At 46.8% G+C, this 15,197-nt stretch overlaps 1 protein-coding gene across 9 annotated transcripts in view; it reads left to right on the forward strand.

Annotated features, from left to right (window-relative positions):
• The first annotated feature begins 587 nt into the window (after positions 1–587).
• The window catches only part of LOC141130929 (von Willebrand factor A domain-containing protein 5A-like), a 125,697-nt gene continuing 111,087 nt past the window's right edge, over positions 588–15,197 (forward strand). For 7 of the 9 annotated variants that reach the window (XM_073618172.1, XM_073618173.1, XM_073618175.1 and 4 more), the window contains exons 1-2: positions 589–818; positions 13,289–13,439. In XM_073618172.1, the coding sequence (XP_073474273.1) occupies positions 13,315–13,439 (125 nt within the window). In that variant the 5' untranslated portion in view covers positions 589–818; positions 13,289–13,314. Of the gene's footprint in view, positions 819–13,288; positions 13,440–15,197 lie in introns of all 9 variants that reach the window. The other 2 variants (XM_073618181.1, XM_073618180.1) reach the window with 2 other exon arrangements.

Here is a 15,197-nt window from a genome sequence, read left to right on the forward strand (position 1 = left end):
ACTGATCGCTGTATAAATGTGAACGGTCCCAAAATAGCGCCAAAAGTGTCCGATGTGTCCGCCATAATGTCACAGTCACGATAAAAAAAATCGCTGATCGCCACCATTACTAGTAAAAAAATAAATAAATAAATGTTCATAAAAATGCCATAAAACTATCCCCTATTTTGTAGATGCTATAACTTTTGCGCAAACCAATCAATAAACGCTTATTGCGTTTTTTTTTATTACCAAAAATATAACAAATATACTTATCGGCCTAAACTGAGGAAAAAAAATGTTTTATTATATATTTTATATATTTTATTATATATTTTATATATTTTTTATATATTTTTTGGGGATATTTATTATAGCAAAAATTAAAAAATAATGCCTTTTTTTTTTTTTTTTTTTTTTTTCAAAATTGACACAATTTTTTTGTTTATAGCGCAAAAAAATAAAAACCACAGAGGTGATCAAATACCACCAAAAGAAAGTTCTATTTGTGGGGGAAAAATAAGGAACGTCGATTTTGTTTTGGGAGCCACGTCGCACGACCGCGCAATTGTCAGTCAAAGCGACGCAGTGCCGAATCGCAAAAAAAAAAAAAAAGCGCTCCGGTCTTTGGCCAGCCAAATAGTTTCGGGGCTGAAGTGGTTAAAACACAAGAGTACATGAATAAAATTTATTCAGCGCTCCCTGCTCCCTCCTCTCCTCTAGCAGACTGTTTATAAACACAGGCGGACGCACCCAGTAGTCGTTTACTTCCTCAGCTCCTCGGAAAGAGCAACGCAGATCGCAGAAGAGGGAGAGGAGCCAGCGCTGAGTGTACATAGGTACCTATATCTATAACGATATAACGACATGTGCTGTGCGTGGGATTCTGTAGATAGAATATATGGATCTGATGCAGATGGAGGAGGGATTGAGGATCCATCAGGTGTCTGATGACTTGGGAGACGAAGAACAGAGACGCATTCATGATTTCAATTGGATTTTTCGGCTTTAATCCTCCAGCTCATATGTGAGCTTTTCAGAAAGGAGGGGAATATTAGAAACGGCAATCTGGGTGCAGATGGGGAAGGATGTCATTTTAAAGGGGGGGGGGGGTCTGGCTGTCAATGGAGGATGGAGGGTAACAAGCAGAGATCTCAAATGACGAGGGGGGGGATAATATCTATCACCCGCTCGTCACTTAAACAAAGATAGGAGAGGGATTGGGATCCCATACCTGTGTGCAGATTATAGAAAACACAGAATATAAACTATATTTTAAAGCTATAAAAGCCACCAATTATTACAGATCATTAATGCATCATTAACCACTTCAATACCAGACACTTTCACCCCCCCCCCCCCTTCCTGCCCAGGCCAAATTTTCAGCTTTCAGCGCTCTCACACTTTGACAATTACACGGGCATGCTACACTGTAACCATGTGAATTTTTTTTTATAATTTTTATAATTTTATAATTTTCTTCACAAAAATAGATAAATCTTTTGGTGATATTTCATCACTGCTGTGTTTTTTTTTTTTTTTTTTTTTTACAAAAAAAAAAAAAAATTTTTCTTAGTTTCCGTCAGTACATTTTGTAAATAAGTTATTTTTCTCCTTCACTGATGTGCGCTGATGAGGCTGCACTGATGGGCACTGATTAGGTGGCACTGATGAGGAGGCACTAATATGCTGCACTTATGGGCACTGATACCCTGTTTCCCTGAAAATAAGACCTAGCGTGATTGTCGGTGATGGCTGCAATATAAGCCCTACCCCCCAAATAAGCCCTAGTTAAAGTTCTTGTAGGTCTTATTTTCAGGGTAGGGCTTATTTTCGGGGGAAACAGGGTAGGGCTTATTTGGGGGGTAGGGCTTATATTGCAGCCATCACCGACAATCACGCTAGGTCTTATTTTCGGGGGAAACAGGGTAGTTGGCACTGATGAGAACTGATAGGCAGCACTGGGTGGCACTGATAGGTGTCTTGGATAGGCGGCACTAATGGGCATTGATGGGTGGCATTGATGGGCATCACTGGGCATTGACGGGCGGCACTGATGGACACTGACTGGCATCACTAGTGGGCACTGATTGCTGGCACTGGTGGGCACTGAGCGCGGCGCTGGCGGTGCTTCATTGTAATCAGGGCACTGGAGATGCCGCTGATCGGCTCTCCTCGCCACACACTCTGTCAGTGTCAGGCGATGAGAGCCGATTACCAGCACTTCCGTGTTTTTACATGTGACCGGCTGAGATTGGACACAGCCGATCACATGGTTAAAGAGCTGTGTGAGCGGCCGTTCGGGTGCGCCGTCCTATGACGTTCACCCAGAACGAGAGCCGCACCGTCCCTAAATCATTTGACGGTGGGTGGGGGGAAACTGATGAAATATATTTTTACATAAAAGCAGTGTAAGTACCTGAATGTGAGCTGTTATCACCCTTTTGCTGGGTTCAGGCTGGGGAAGGGAGAAGAAGCACAATGAGCCAATCAGTTCATGTGCTGACAAGGAGCATGCTGATAGGAGGAAAGAGCAGAGTGTCAGAGAGATGAACTCATCGCTGTGCTGCTTCTTCTTTCACTGTCCAGTCACAGGCTGGGGGCTCGTCCGGGATGACCTAGGTTGCCTTAGAGGCAGACTGAGGACATCTTAGCGGCAGAAAAAGACCTTTGGCTGGAAGATGAATATTGCTGCAAAAGCTGGTTTGTTATTCTGTCTTTTAATACTCTAATCATTATTATCTTGGTGTTCTGCTTTAATCACAAACTAAATATTCAATGTGATAATAGAACCTATACATAAACATCTATTGGGAAACTTATACATTTTGAACAGAAAATAAAATTGAGCAAAAATTATTTTATTTTCCCTTTAGAGAAATGCCAGTAAACATAATTTACAGACAAATATGAAATTAGTATATCTAAAAAAAAAGAAATGATTTCCTTTCTAGAGCCAATCATCAGATTTAAAGTGTATGTACACCCTAACAATGAACTTGTCTTATTTACTCCCTTTGGTCTGATAGATAAACCAGTTTAAAGGTTTTGTTACATCTACTCGATAAGTGCAAAACAAAAAACAAAAAAACTGTTGATCCCAACAGAAATCCAGTGCTGTCCCCTGCGCTCTGTGGTTTTACCAGTCTTCCACAATTTACCTCTGTGGACTGCAGAAAATCATCCCCGTATTTTATATACATGAGGAGAGGGGGAGGTTTTCTGCAGCCATAAAACACTTCCTAAAAACATAAATTGCTACATTTTGCCACTAGATGGCACTAAGTGTTTTAGGCACTTACTTAGCACTATCTAGTGGCCAAATGCTGTATTTTCCATTTTAAATTAATGAAAAACATTCAACCAGCACAGGAAATTGCATGATATTCTTTCTTTTTGCCCCATTCACACACAATTCATGTACATGCACTTTCAATCGACAAATTGATGTGCAAAGTTTTTATAAATTCACCCCTTAACCACACCTTGACCTCAACTTTTTAAGATAACCCTGCAAATGAATCCTAATTCTTAACTCTAACATTTCACCTAACATTTAAAGTGTATACTTATCTTTTCAGAAAAAATGAAGAGGTGGAGTAACAATGTACAATAAATCCCGATCACAAAGACCAGGAGCTGTTTGTGATAGCTCGGTCACTGTGCTGGGAGCGTGCAGTGAGTGCGCTCTCAGCTAGAAACCATGGTTGCTATGAATGCTGATTTGGAGGGACTGTCCCTGATTTGGAGCAATGTCCCTCTGTCCCTCTTTCCCCCTCATTTGTCCCTCATTTTGGTCTGATCCAAATAGCTGTATATAAAATGCACTTTTTATCTTTCAAAAAGTGTTTCCCAGTGCCAAACCTTTCATCCAATTTCTAAATTGCTACATTTGTAAATTTGAAAAGCCGATATAAAGTAATAGTAGTGCTAAAAAAAGCCCTTGTGGATTTAATTAACCTTTTTTGGGGGGTTAATTCTCCTTTAAAGGGGTGTGGCGGGGGTGTGTCCTATGCCTACATACGTTTTCTGGTAGGTGTTCCTCATTCCCATCTCTAAATGTTGGGAGGTATGAAATGGGGTGATGCAGGATACTCCAAAACAGAATGTATTGTTATCAGAGGACACTTCTTGCTCTAGAACTATAATACTAATATACAGTAGGTAGATTGGAACAGTCCACAGTTCACAGCTGGGGGCCATGAAGTAGTATGAGTACAAGTAATGGAAGACAGGAACAGTCCATGGTTCATGGCTGGGGACTATGAAGTAGAGTTATTATTATTATTATTATACAGGATTTATATAGCACCAACAGTTTGCACAGCATTACAATGTAGAGGGGGGAGGGGACAGTACAATTACAATACAGAAGGGTCAGGAAGACCCTGCTCATGGAGCTTACAATCTAAAGGGAGAGGGAGGTGGTACAAAAGGTAATGGCTGCGGAGATGATCTGATGGAGGTGACTCGAGTAGAGTTCTTAGGTGGAGGTGGGGTAGCTTTCCCTGAATAAGTGAGTTTTCAGGGATCGCCTGAAGGTGGACAGAGTAGGAGCTGACCGGACATAAAGAGGCAGGGAGTTCAAGAAGATGGGAGAGGCTCTGGAGAAGTCCTGGAGGCAAGAATGGGAGGAGGTAACAAGGGAGTTAGAGAGCAGAAGGTCCTGGGAGGAGCGGAGAGGACGATTTGGGTGATATCTGCAGATGAGGTTGGTGATGTAGCTGGGGGCGATGTTGTAAATAGGGGATAGCCTGTGTAAAGGTATGCCAGTGAGGAGAGAGTTGCAGTAGTTGAGGTAGGAAATAACCAAGGAGTGAATAAGTTGGTCTTTTTTTTTGGTGAAGTTAGTCAGGAAGGGGCGAATTCTGGAAATGTTGCATGATTTGATGTGGGGGCTGTAGGAGAGGTCAAAGTCTAGGATTACACCCAGCACCTTGGCGTGTGTGGAGGGACCAATGGTTGTGCCGTTGATCCCAAAGGTAAAGTCACGGGGAGGGGATTGGGGAGGAGGAAATATTACAAGCTCAGTTTTAGAAAGATTGATTTTAAGGAAGTGGTGTGACATCCATACTGATATGTCACTCAGTAAATTTGTGATACGTGAGGAGTGGATAGATAGATCTAGGTGTTGTCAGCATAGAGGTGGTATTGGAAGCCATAGGAGGTTATCAACTGGCCCAGGGAATAGGTGTAGAGAGAGAATAGGAGGGGCCAAAGGACGGAGCCTTGGGGTACCCCAGCAGAAAGAGGAAGAGGAGCGGAGGATATGGTGTAGTATGTGACATTGAAAGTGCGCTGAGATAGGTAGGAGGAGAACCATAAAAGAGCAGAATCACGGAGGCCAAGGGAGTAGAGTTTGTTGAGGAGGAGTGGGTGGGCAACTGTGTCGAAGGCAGCAGAAAGGTCCAAGAGTATGAGTATGGAATACTGGCCATTGGTTTTAGCCGTTAGTAGGTCATTGGTGAGTTTTAGTAGGGCAGTTTCAGTGGAATATTGTGGGCAGAAGCCAGACTGTAGGGGATCGAGAAGGTGCTTGTCAGTGAGGGTTTTTTAGGTATAGAGGTAACCAGTGTATATTTGCGTGAAGTGGGGAGGGAAGGATACCGGAGGAGAGGGAGAGGTTGAAGATGTGGGTTAGAGAGTTTAGGATGGAGCAGGAAGGTGGTCACAGTAATTGTGAGGGCACAGGGTCAGGTGGTGAGGTGGGCTGTGGAAAGTAGTTGGGCAACTTCCTCAGTGACAACAGGGTTGAAGGAGGAAAGTATTGAGTATGTGTTGGACCTGGTGTGTTGGTTTGGGGATATCTCAGTGGGGAGTGAAGTAAGGAATTAAGGGTAGAAAAGAGTTGACGAGGTTTGGATGAGAGGGTTTTGATGAGAGTGGTGTAGTAGGTTTGTTTAGCAGTGTGGAGGCAGGAGTTGTATTTGAGAAGGGCAGATTTGTAGAGGGTGAAGTCTTGCAGGAATTTAGTTTTATGCCATGCTCGCTCAAAAGCATGGCTGCGTCTCTTGAGACTTCTGGTGTCTGCTTGGCAAGGTTGTAGCACACAAGGCCTGGTTCTGCATGTTGAAATAGGTGCGAGTGTGTGGAGGATGACAGTATGTTGTTGTAGACAAATGTGGTCTGGTCTGGTCAGGGCAGGGATGCGATTTTATCATAAAGGCAGTCAGTAGCAGAATGAAGAAAGGAAGGTTTGAGGTGGCGAAGGTTCCTGCGGGTAACTGTTTGCATGTTGGCGGCATGGGAGGTAGGAGACAGGAATAGTGTGAAACAGATAAGGTTATGGCTGGAAAGAGGAAAGGGGGTGTTAGAGAGGTTGCAGAGGAGGGAGAATACAAGGTTGAGAGTGTTGCCATTGGAGTGAGTGGTGGTTTGTGACCTTTGTGTAAGGTTAAAAGAGGAGGTTAGGTTGAGTAGTTGAGAAGTGGCTGAGGTGTTAACGTTGTTTGGAATATTAAAGTCACCAAGGATGATGGTTGGCCCTTCAGAGGAGAGAAAGTAGGGTAGCCATGTGGAGAAGTTGTCGAAAGCATGGCACTGGGCTGTGAGGCCTGTAAATGAAAAATGTAAACGGAGAAAAAAGACGAATGCAGTCAGGGCCGTCTTTAATATTGATTGGACCCTGGGCAAACATTTTCCTGGGGGGCCCCCCATGCTATTTCACCCCCTCCCCCATCATTACACAGGACTCCTTTCCCCATACTACCCAAATCACTACATAGGACCCCAATTCCCCATACTACCCCCATAATTATAGGACCCCCCTCCCACATCATTACACAGGACCCCCTCCCCCATACTATGCCCATCACTACACAGGTCCCCTCCCCCATACTACCCCCTCATAATTACACAGGATCCCTCAATCATAATACCCCCATCATTACAGAGCCCCCCCTCCCCACTAAGGGTGGAGAAGCAGGGAGGGGGGTTATTGGGGGCGGAGAGGCAGGGATTGTGGTTATTGTTTAGAGCGGAGAAGCGGGGAGGGGGGGTTATTATTGAGGGTGGAGAAGTGGAGAGGGGGGGGTTATTATTGAGGAGGGAGAAGCAGAAAGGGGGTTATTGTTGAGGGTGGAAAAGCAGGAAGGGGGTTATTATTGAGGGTGGAAAAGCAGGAAGGGGGTTATTGTGGGTGGAGAGGCAGGGATTGGGGTTATTGTTTAGACCGGAGAAGTGGGGAGGGGGGTTATTGCTTAGGGTGGAGAACTGGAGAGGGGGGTTATTATTGAAGGTGGAGAAGCAGGGAGGGGGTTATTGTTGAGGGTGGAGAGGCGGGGAGGGAGTTACCGTATTGTTGAAGGTGGAGAAGCGGGAAGGGGGGTTATTGTTGAGGGTGGAGAAGCGGGGAGGGGGTTATTGTTGAGGGTGGAGAAGCGGGGAGGGGGGTTATTATTTAGGGTGGAGAGGCAGGAAGGGGGTTATTGTTTAGGGTGGGGAGGCGGTTATTGTTGGGGGTGAAGAGGTGGGGAGGGAGTTATTGTTGAAGTTAGAGAAGCGGGGAGGGGGTTATTGCTGAGGGTGGAGAGGGTGGTTATTATTGAGGGTGGAGAAGCAAGGAGGGGGGTTATTGTTTAGGGTGAAGAAGCAGGGAGGAAAGTTATTATTGAGGGTGGAGAAGCAGAAAGGGGGTTATTGTTGAGGGTGGAGAGGTGGAGAGTGGGGTTATTGTTGAGGGTGGAGAGGCGGGAAGAGGGTTATTGTTGAGGGTGGAGAGGTGGGGAGGGGGGGTTATTGTTCAGGATGGAGAAGCGGGGAGGGGGTTATTGCTGAGGGTGAAGAAGTGGAAAGGGGGGTTATTATTGAGGGTGGAGAGGCGGGAAGGGGGTTATTGTTTAGGGTGTGGAGGCGGTTATTGTTGGGGGTGGAGAAGCAGGGAGGGGGGTTATTGGGAGTGGAGAGGTAGGGAGAGGTGTTATTTAGGGTGGAGAGGCAGGGAGAGGGGTTATTTAGGGTGGAGAGGCAGGGAGAGGGGTTATTGTTTAGGGTGAAGAAGCAGGGAGGAAAGTTATTATTGAGGGTGGAGAAGCAAGGAGGGGGGTTATTGTTGAGCCCACAGCTGTCAATCACTGCCCTGCACTACAACACCCAGCAGCCCCCCCCCCCAAGAGGTTCTGCAGCAGCAGCCAATCACTGTCCTGCACTACAACACACAGCAGCCCTGCACTCCCCTCCCCCCTCCAAGAGGTTCTGCAGCAGCAGCCAATCACTGTCCTGCACTACAACACCCAGCAGCCCTGCACTCCCCCAAGAAGTTCTGCAGCAGCTGAGATTCCCTGAAAAGTTATCAGAGGTGGTGGGAGGGGGAGCCCGGCTCAGGACAGCACACAGTGTCTCTGAGGCTGACAGTCAACTCACTTGTGCAGAGCGATGTAGTCCGCTGTTTCATCAGATTTGGCGACCCGTCAGAATGTGTAACGGAAGTGACGTTCCATCATCGCCATCTTGCTGCACCCTGCACTTCTCCATAGTAAGGATACACTGAGAAGGGGGAAAGCGGACATCTTGTTACACCCACTGGAGTTTTGCATTTTACACTTATTTTTAACAGTAAAGTGAGTTTATATAGTGAAATAAAGGACTTAAAATCCCGTCTGACTGGTCAGATGTTAAATTTTAAAAGCAACGGCAAGCCTGCTCATCTCATAGGTTTGCAAATCTGACAGAAGTTCACTGCTTTTAAAATTCAACATCTAACCAGACGGAGTTCTAAGTACTGTATTTCACTATATAAATTCACTTTACTGTTAAAAATAAGTGTAAAATGCAAAACTTTGGTGGGTGTAACAAGATGTCCGCTTTCCTCCTTCTCAGTGTATCCTTACTATGGAGGAGGCGTTTGGGACCCTTCAACAATGAATAGGCCCTGGGCAGATGCCCCATTTGCCCTGTGTTAAAGACGGCCCTGAATGCAGTGCACTTCAAAAGAGCGAAAGAGAGGGAGGTGTAGGAAGAACCTGAATAGTGCTTTGTGGGGAGAAGAGAAGTCCAACTCCACCTCCTTTTCACCCATTGGGTCTGGTCAGGCCCAGATTAAGAGCATCATGGGCCTGGTGCTAAGGATGTTGGTGGGCCTTTTTATGAAAATAAATAAAATGAAAACGCAAACAATTTTTTGTTAAATTTAAATTAAAGAGAGAGAGGGGGGTGAGAGAGAGAGAGAGAGAGAGAGTGAGAGAGAGAGAGAAAAAGGGGAACAGAGAGAGGGTGAAAGAGAGAGAGGGTGGTAGGGGGTGAAGGGGGTGAGTGAGAGAACAGGGTGAAAGAGAGGGGATGAGAGAGAGAGGGGGGTGGGAGTGAGGGGGTGAGTCTGTGGGGGGCACAGCATAGTACATTACACGGGGGGGGGGGTATAGCACAGTACATCACATGGTTGGCACAACACATTACATGGTGGATACATGGATACAGCACATTTAATGGTGGGCACAGCACATTACGCGGTTGGCACTGCCCAATACAGCACATTACAAGGTAGGCACAGTACATTATATAGTGGGCACAGCACATGACATGGTTGGTACTGCACAACACAACACATTGCATGGTGGGCACAGCACATGCACACAGTGGGCACAGGACCTTATATGGTGGGCACAGCACATGACATGGCAGGCACAGCTGAGCACATTACATGGTGGGCACTGGACATTACAAGTGGGCACTGCACAGAACATTATATGGTGGGCACAACACATTATATAGTGGGTACTGCACATAGCATGGTGGGCACTGCACAGCACATGACAAGGTGGGCACTGCATGACACAGCACAGCACATTACATTGTGAGCACAGCACATTAAATGGTGGACACTGCATATGACATGATGAGCCCTGCACACCACATTCCATTGTGGGTACTGCACGGCACATGCCATGGTAGACAATGTACAGCACATTACATGGTGAATACAGCATATTACATGGCAGGCACTGCATGGTGCAGCACATGACATGGTGGGCACAACACAGCACATGACATGGTGAGCACTGCACAGCAATTTACATGATGGGCACTGCACATGACATGGTGGGCACTGCATGACACAGCACATTACATGGTGGGTACAGCGCATTACATGGTGGGCACTGCATGGCACAGCACATGACGTGGTGGGCACAGCGCATTACATGGTGGGCACTGAATGGCACATAAGATTACATGGTGGGCACAACACATTACATGGTGGGCACTGCATGGCATAGCACGTTTCATGGTGGGAAATGCAACTGCACATTACATGTTAGGAACTGCACATGACATGGTGGGCACTGTTGAACAGCACAGCACATTACACAGTGGGCACAACACACTACATGCTGGACACAACACATGGCAGGGTGGGCACAGCATAGCACATGACATGGTGGGAAGTGCACATGACATGGTGGGCGCTGCACATTACACGGTGGGCACTGCACATTACACGGTGGGCACTGCACATTACATGGTGGGATCACTGTATGGCACAGCACATGACATGGTGGACACTGCAAATTACATAGCGGGCATTGCAAGGCACAGCCATGACATGGTGGGCATTGCACATGACATGGTTGGCACATCACATGACATGGTGGGCACTGCACATTACATGGTGGGCAATGCAAGGCACAGCACATGACATGGTGGGCACTGCAAGGCACAGCATGACATAGTGGGCACTGAACATCACATGAAGGGCAATGCAATGCACAGCACATGACATGGTCAGCACAGCGCATTACATGGTGGGCACTGCAATGTACAGCAAATGACATACTGGACACAGCACATTACATGGGGGGCACTGCAAGGCACATGACATGACATGGTGGGCACAGCACATTACATGGGGGGCACTGCAATGCACATGACATGACATGGTGGGCACAGCACATTACATGGGGGCACTGCAAGGCACATGACATGGTGGGCACAGCACTTTACATAGTGGGCACTGCAATGCACATGACATGACATGGTGGGCACAGCACATTACATGGGGGGCACTGCAATGCACATGACATGACATGGTGGGCACAGCACATTACATGGGGGGCACTGCAATGCACATGACATGACATGGTGGGCACAGCACATTACATGGGGGGCACTGCAATGCACATGACATGACATGGTGGGCACAGCACATTACATGGGGGGCACTGCAATGCACATGACATGGTGGGCACAGCACTTTACATAGTGGGCACTGCAATGCACATGACAGGACATGGTGGGCACAGCACATTACATAGTGGGCACTGCAAGGCACATGACATGGTGGGCACTGGGCACAAGAGAGCACATTACATGGGGGAAGCAGCAGTCTGTCCCCTAGCACAATAATTACACAACATCCCCCTAACAAATGTACTGACCTTATCATAACAGTATGGGAGATGTCCTTCCTCCCGGGCTCCTGCTGGTTAGGACATCAGCGCCCCTCCCCCAGACATGGAGGATTTGTGTGAGTGAACAGATCCTGTGATAGGGGTCAGGAGGCATCGGCAGAGACAGGACTTGGCTGCACTGACTTGTCTCCTCCATGTGTGCACAGAGGGCTCCTCTTCCTTCAGGAAGGCACACAGGAATTGACAAGCCACTTCCATGTGCCTATATTGAGGGAGGGGCCTGGAGCTGCAGCTCCACCAGCCCCTATGTTAATCCGGCCCTGGGTCTGGTTGAGTGAATCTAAAGGAGGCCACCATGGGAGAGGGCAGCTGGAGAGGCAATGTTGGATTCCTGGAGTTTTGGTAATAGCAAGTACATTGAGGGAGGTGGAGAGGAAAAGGTAATTAACAGAGGCATGTTTGTTAGAGTATGAGCAGCCATTCCATGGGGCACAGATAAGGGAGGGGGCTGACTCGGGTAAACCAGGGAATTGAGATAAGAGAGTGGGAGTTACAGCTACTGTCAGTGGAGGTTGACTGCCAGTTCTGGGGGTGAGAGTTGGCTTGAGGAGGACTAGGGTTTAGGGCGATATGCCCAAACATTAGGGGTAGTAGGAGTGTGAGGGCAGTAAGGTGGGAGTGGGATTTATACAAGGGCAGATGCTGCAGTGAAGTGGAAGACATTGTGTGGGCTCAGAATGAGCAGAAGTGAAGTCATTTTGAGAGGGCAAAGTGAGGAAGATATGTACAGGTTGTGGAGTGGAGAAAGGAAGGTTGAGGGAAAGAAAAGATGAAAGGGAACTGCCAGACAACTTGGTGTGGCGCACTAATGTTTGTACTTGCTTTTGCAGAAGTGCCATGTTGAAAGTACCAGGCACTTAACGCAGAAGTGGCACTTTGCGCAAGAAGTGGCAAGCCTAACCTCACAAGCCGTCCTAAGGGTTGAACTGAATTTATACTGGGATGGAGTAGGGAAGGTTAACAATTATTCAGTGAAGAGCCAATTATAAAAGCACATGGTGAGAGTGGGGGTTTACTCACCTAAACAGAGTGCAAGCAAGAGGGAGTCTGTAAGACAGGGATCTCAAACTGGCGGCCCTCCAGCTGTTGCAAAACTACAAGTCCCATCATGCCTCTGCCTGTGGGAGTGATGCTTGTAACTGTCAGCCTTGCAATGCTTCATGGGACTTGTAGTTTTGCAACAGCTGGAGGGCCGCCAGTTTGAGACCCCTGCTGTAAGATAAGGCTAGGTGTTTGATCTTGACCAAGGCAGCAAAAAAAACAAAACAAAATAAGGTAAGTGTACTTTCCAAAAAAAGTTTTTTTAAAATGGCAGACTGGAACTGTCCACACGGTTTACAGCTGGGGACCATGAGGTAATATGAGCACAAGTAATGGCAAACAGGAACAGTCCACGGTTCACGGCTGGGGCCATCAAGTAGTATGAACACAAATAATGGCAGACTAGAAGAGTCCACGGTTCATGGCTCGGGACCATGAAGTAGAATGAGCACAAGTAATGGCAGACTGGAACTGGAATTAAGGGTTTTACTCACTGGATCCTGCTACACAGACAGTCCATAGGTGCAGCCTCTTGCAAAGTGGTCCATCATTCAGTCCATAGGGCTCCAGGGGCTGGCAGCCCCTCTCCCCTCAGCTCACAGATCCATCCCCATAGGGGAAAAAAAAACAATCTCCTCAGGGCTCCAGACTATTTAACAGCAACCCAACCACCATCTGGGCACACCTCCCCAGTGATTGGCTAGTCCCTGCTAAATATTCAGGCTGGACATTTGAATCCTCCCGTCCTAAGCTCTAAAAACTTTTTCTAGTAATTACAGCAGAAGCCAAGACTTGACTACTGAGCAGCCTAACTAGGAGGGTGCTACATCACAAAGTGATGCTTATCCACATTTTTTGGTTTTCAGGTTGCGAAGACTGGTGAGGGAGTACCATGAGTCGAAAGACAAGCAAGATATTCTGTTGTGTGAGAAGACCAAGGCGACCATCGTCATCATCATCATCATCCTCATCCTTAGAACTAAACCTACCACAAATGCTTGAGAAAGAGAACTTAGTGTAATTTTCTTAAATCTTTCTTTCAGCCTTGCACAGTAGTACAGGTTCCTCTCCTCTACTGAAATTGCTTTGTCTGATTTTATTGCACTCAGTGAGCTTCTCACAATGTACATTAGAAGGTGCAGCAAGTCAGGCAGAGTCTGTCTCATTTCCTGGCTGGAGGACATGCAGCATCATCTAGCCCAGTGGCCTCCAAACTGTGGTCCAGGGGCCAGATGTGGCCCTTTGCTTGCTTTTATCCGGAATTTTGGGACATTTTGTACTCCCCCTCGCCAGAGTCCGGCCCCCCTAAAGCCTGAAAGACAGTAAACTGGCCCTTTGTTTAGAAAGTTTGGAGACCCCTGAGCTAGCCCTTTCCTCCCCAGCCTAACTGTCCCTGGCCCTTTCATTCATTGGATTTCAGTTCTGTCCATCATGGAGGCTCAGCGTCACATGTGGACAGTTTGCGTGGAAGCACAGCCTGCCTTGGAACATCCACTCCTTCAGCCTGACATCCATTCAGACTGACATCCACTCATTAAGACATTTAGATATTTGCATAATGCCTCCCAAGAGCCGACCCACTGCTTATATCAGAGCTCTTAGGTAGGGATGAGATCAGGCATGTTTGGATACTAGTCCGAACCCACCTGAGCTATTCCGCCAGGAAGCTGTAACTGTGGACTGCCAATAATAAGCAGCTGAGGCATTCCCACGGCCAGTAGCCACACATATGGCTGCAGTCAAGGAATGCCTTGACTGCTTATAATTCCACAGTGGTGGTGGGATTCCTGGTAGGATAGCTCAGGCGGGTTCAGACTAGTATCCAAACATTCAGTTAGTCGGCACCTTGACTTATGCCACTGCTTTGACACGTCCTATGCATCTTTTATTGTATTGGAAAAGGTCCTTGAGGACACCAGGGGAGGGAACTGGGACAAAATGATTCTCCAGAGGGGAACCCTCTGGAATAAGAGACTGGTTACTACATATCCACCAGGACTGAATAAGATTTGTTCATATAAGCCCTTCCTATAAATAATCAATAACAGGCCAACCGCCTTTATGTCATAATCCCACTCTGTTATACTACTAAAGGTTATTTTATGGGATAGAAGCCCATCAGGGCTAGTTCAAAATGACACAATGGTAAAGGGGTCAGTGCAGAGGGTCATATAGAAAGAAATTGGAGGAAGGGGGGGATTGCCTCCTCACCATTGGTTATTGTAGAATTTTATATTTCATCCAATATGTATATCCTATTGGTATTTTTTGTATGGAGTCATATTAATATATAAACATACAATTTGATGTTGAAATATCTTTACACCTCCTAATGCCTCCATCCTCCGATGTACCCCACAATGTTCTGATTTTCTGATACTTTGTTTTATATTGCCCAAATGTATAGTTTAACCAAATTCTCATCATACAATTATGTTATTTAATATCTCCTTATATGTATAGATCGTCTGTATGGATCGAGAGGTACGGATTTAGTTGATGGTTCCAAAATAATCCCCCTTTCCCCTGTTTTGGGGGGCAGTAGATATGCGGCAGGTGGTGCCGCCATCTTGTGCCGGAGTTGGGTCACACCTCCTCATGTTATATGATGTGTGGCACATCCAGGTACGACTAGGCGGTGCTCACGTCCCTCCTGTGGTTCTGGATTTAGCGTGTCTCTGTGTCTATGGATGCGCGATGCCAACTACGCATCCGGGGGTGGGCATCTCTGGCCAGGCTGAGTGACGTCACCCGCGGGCGCTTGCCCGCAATGGA

The sequence above is a fragment of the Aquarana catesbeiana genome, linkage group LG01 (assembly GCF_042186555.1).
Source record: "Aquarana catesbeiana isolate 2022-GZ linkage group LG01, ASM4218655v1, whole genome shotgun sequence".
Taxonomy (NCBI): domain Eukaryota; kingdom Metazoa; phylum Chordata; class Amphibia; order Anura; family Ranidae; genus Aquarana; species Aquarana catesbeiana.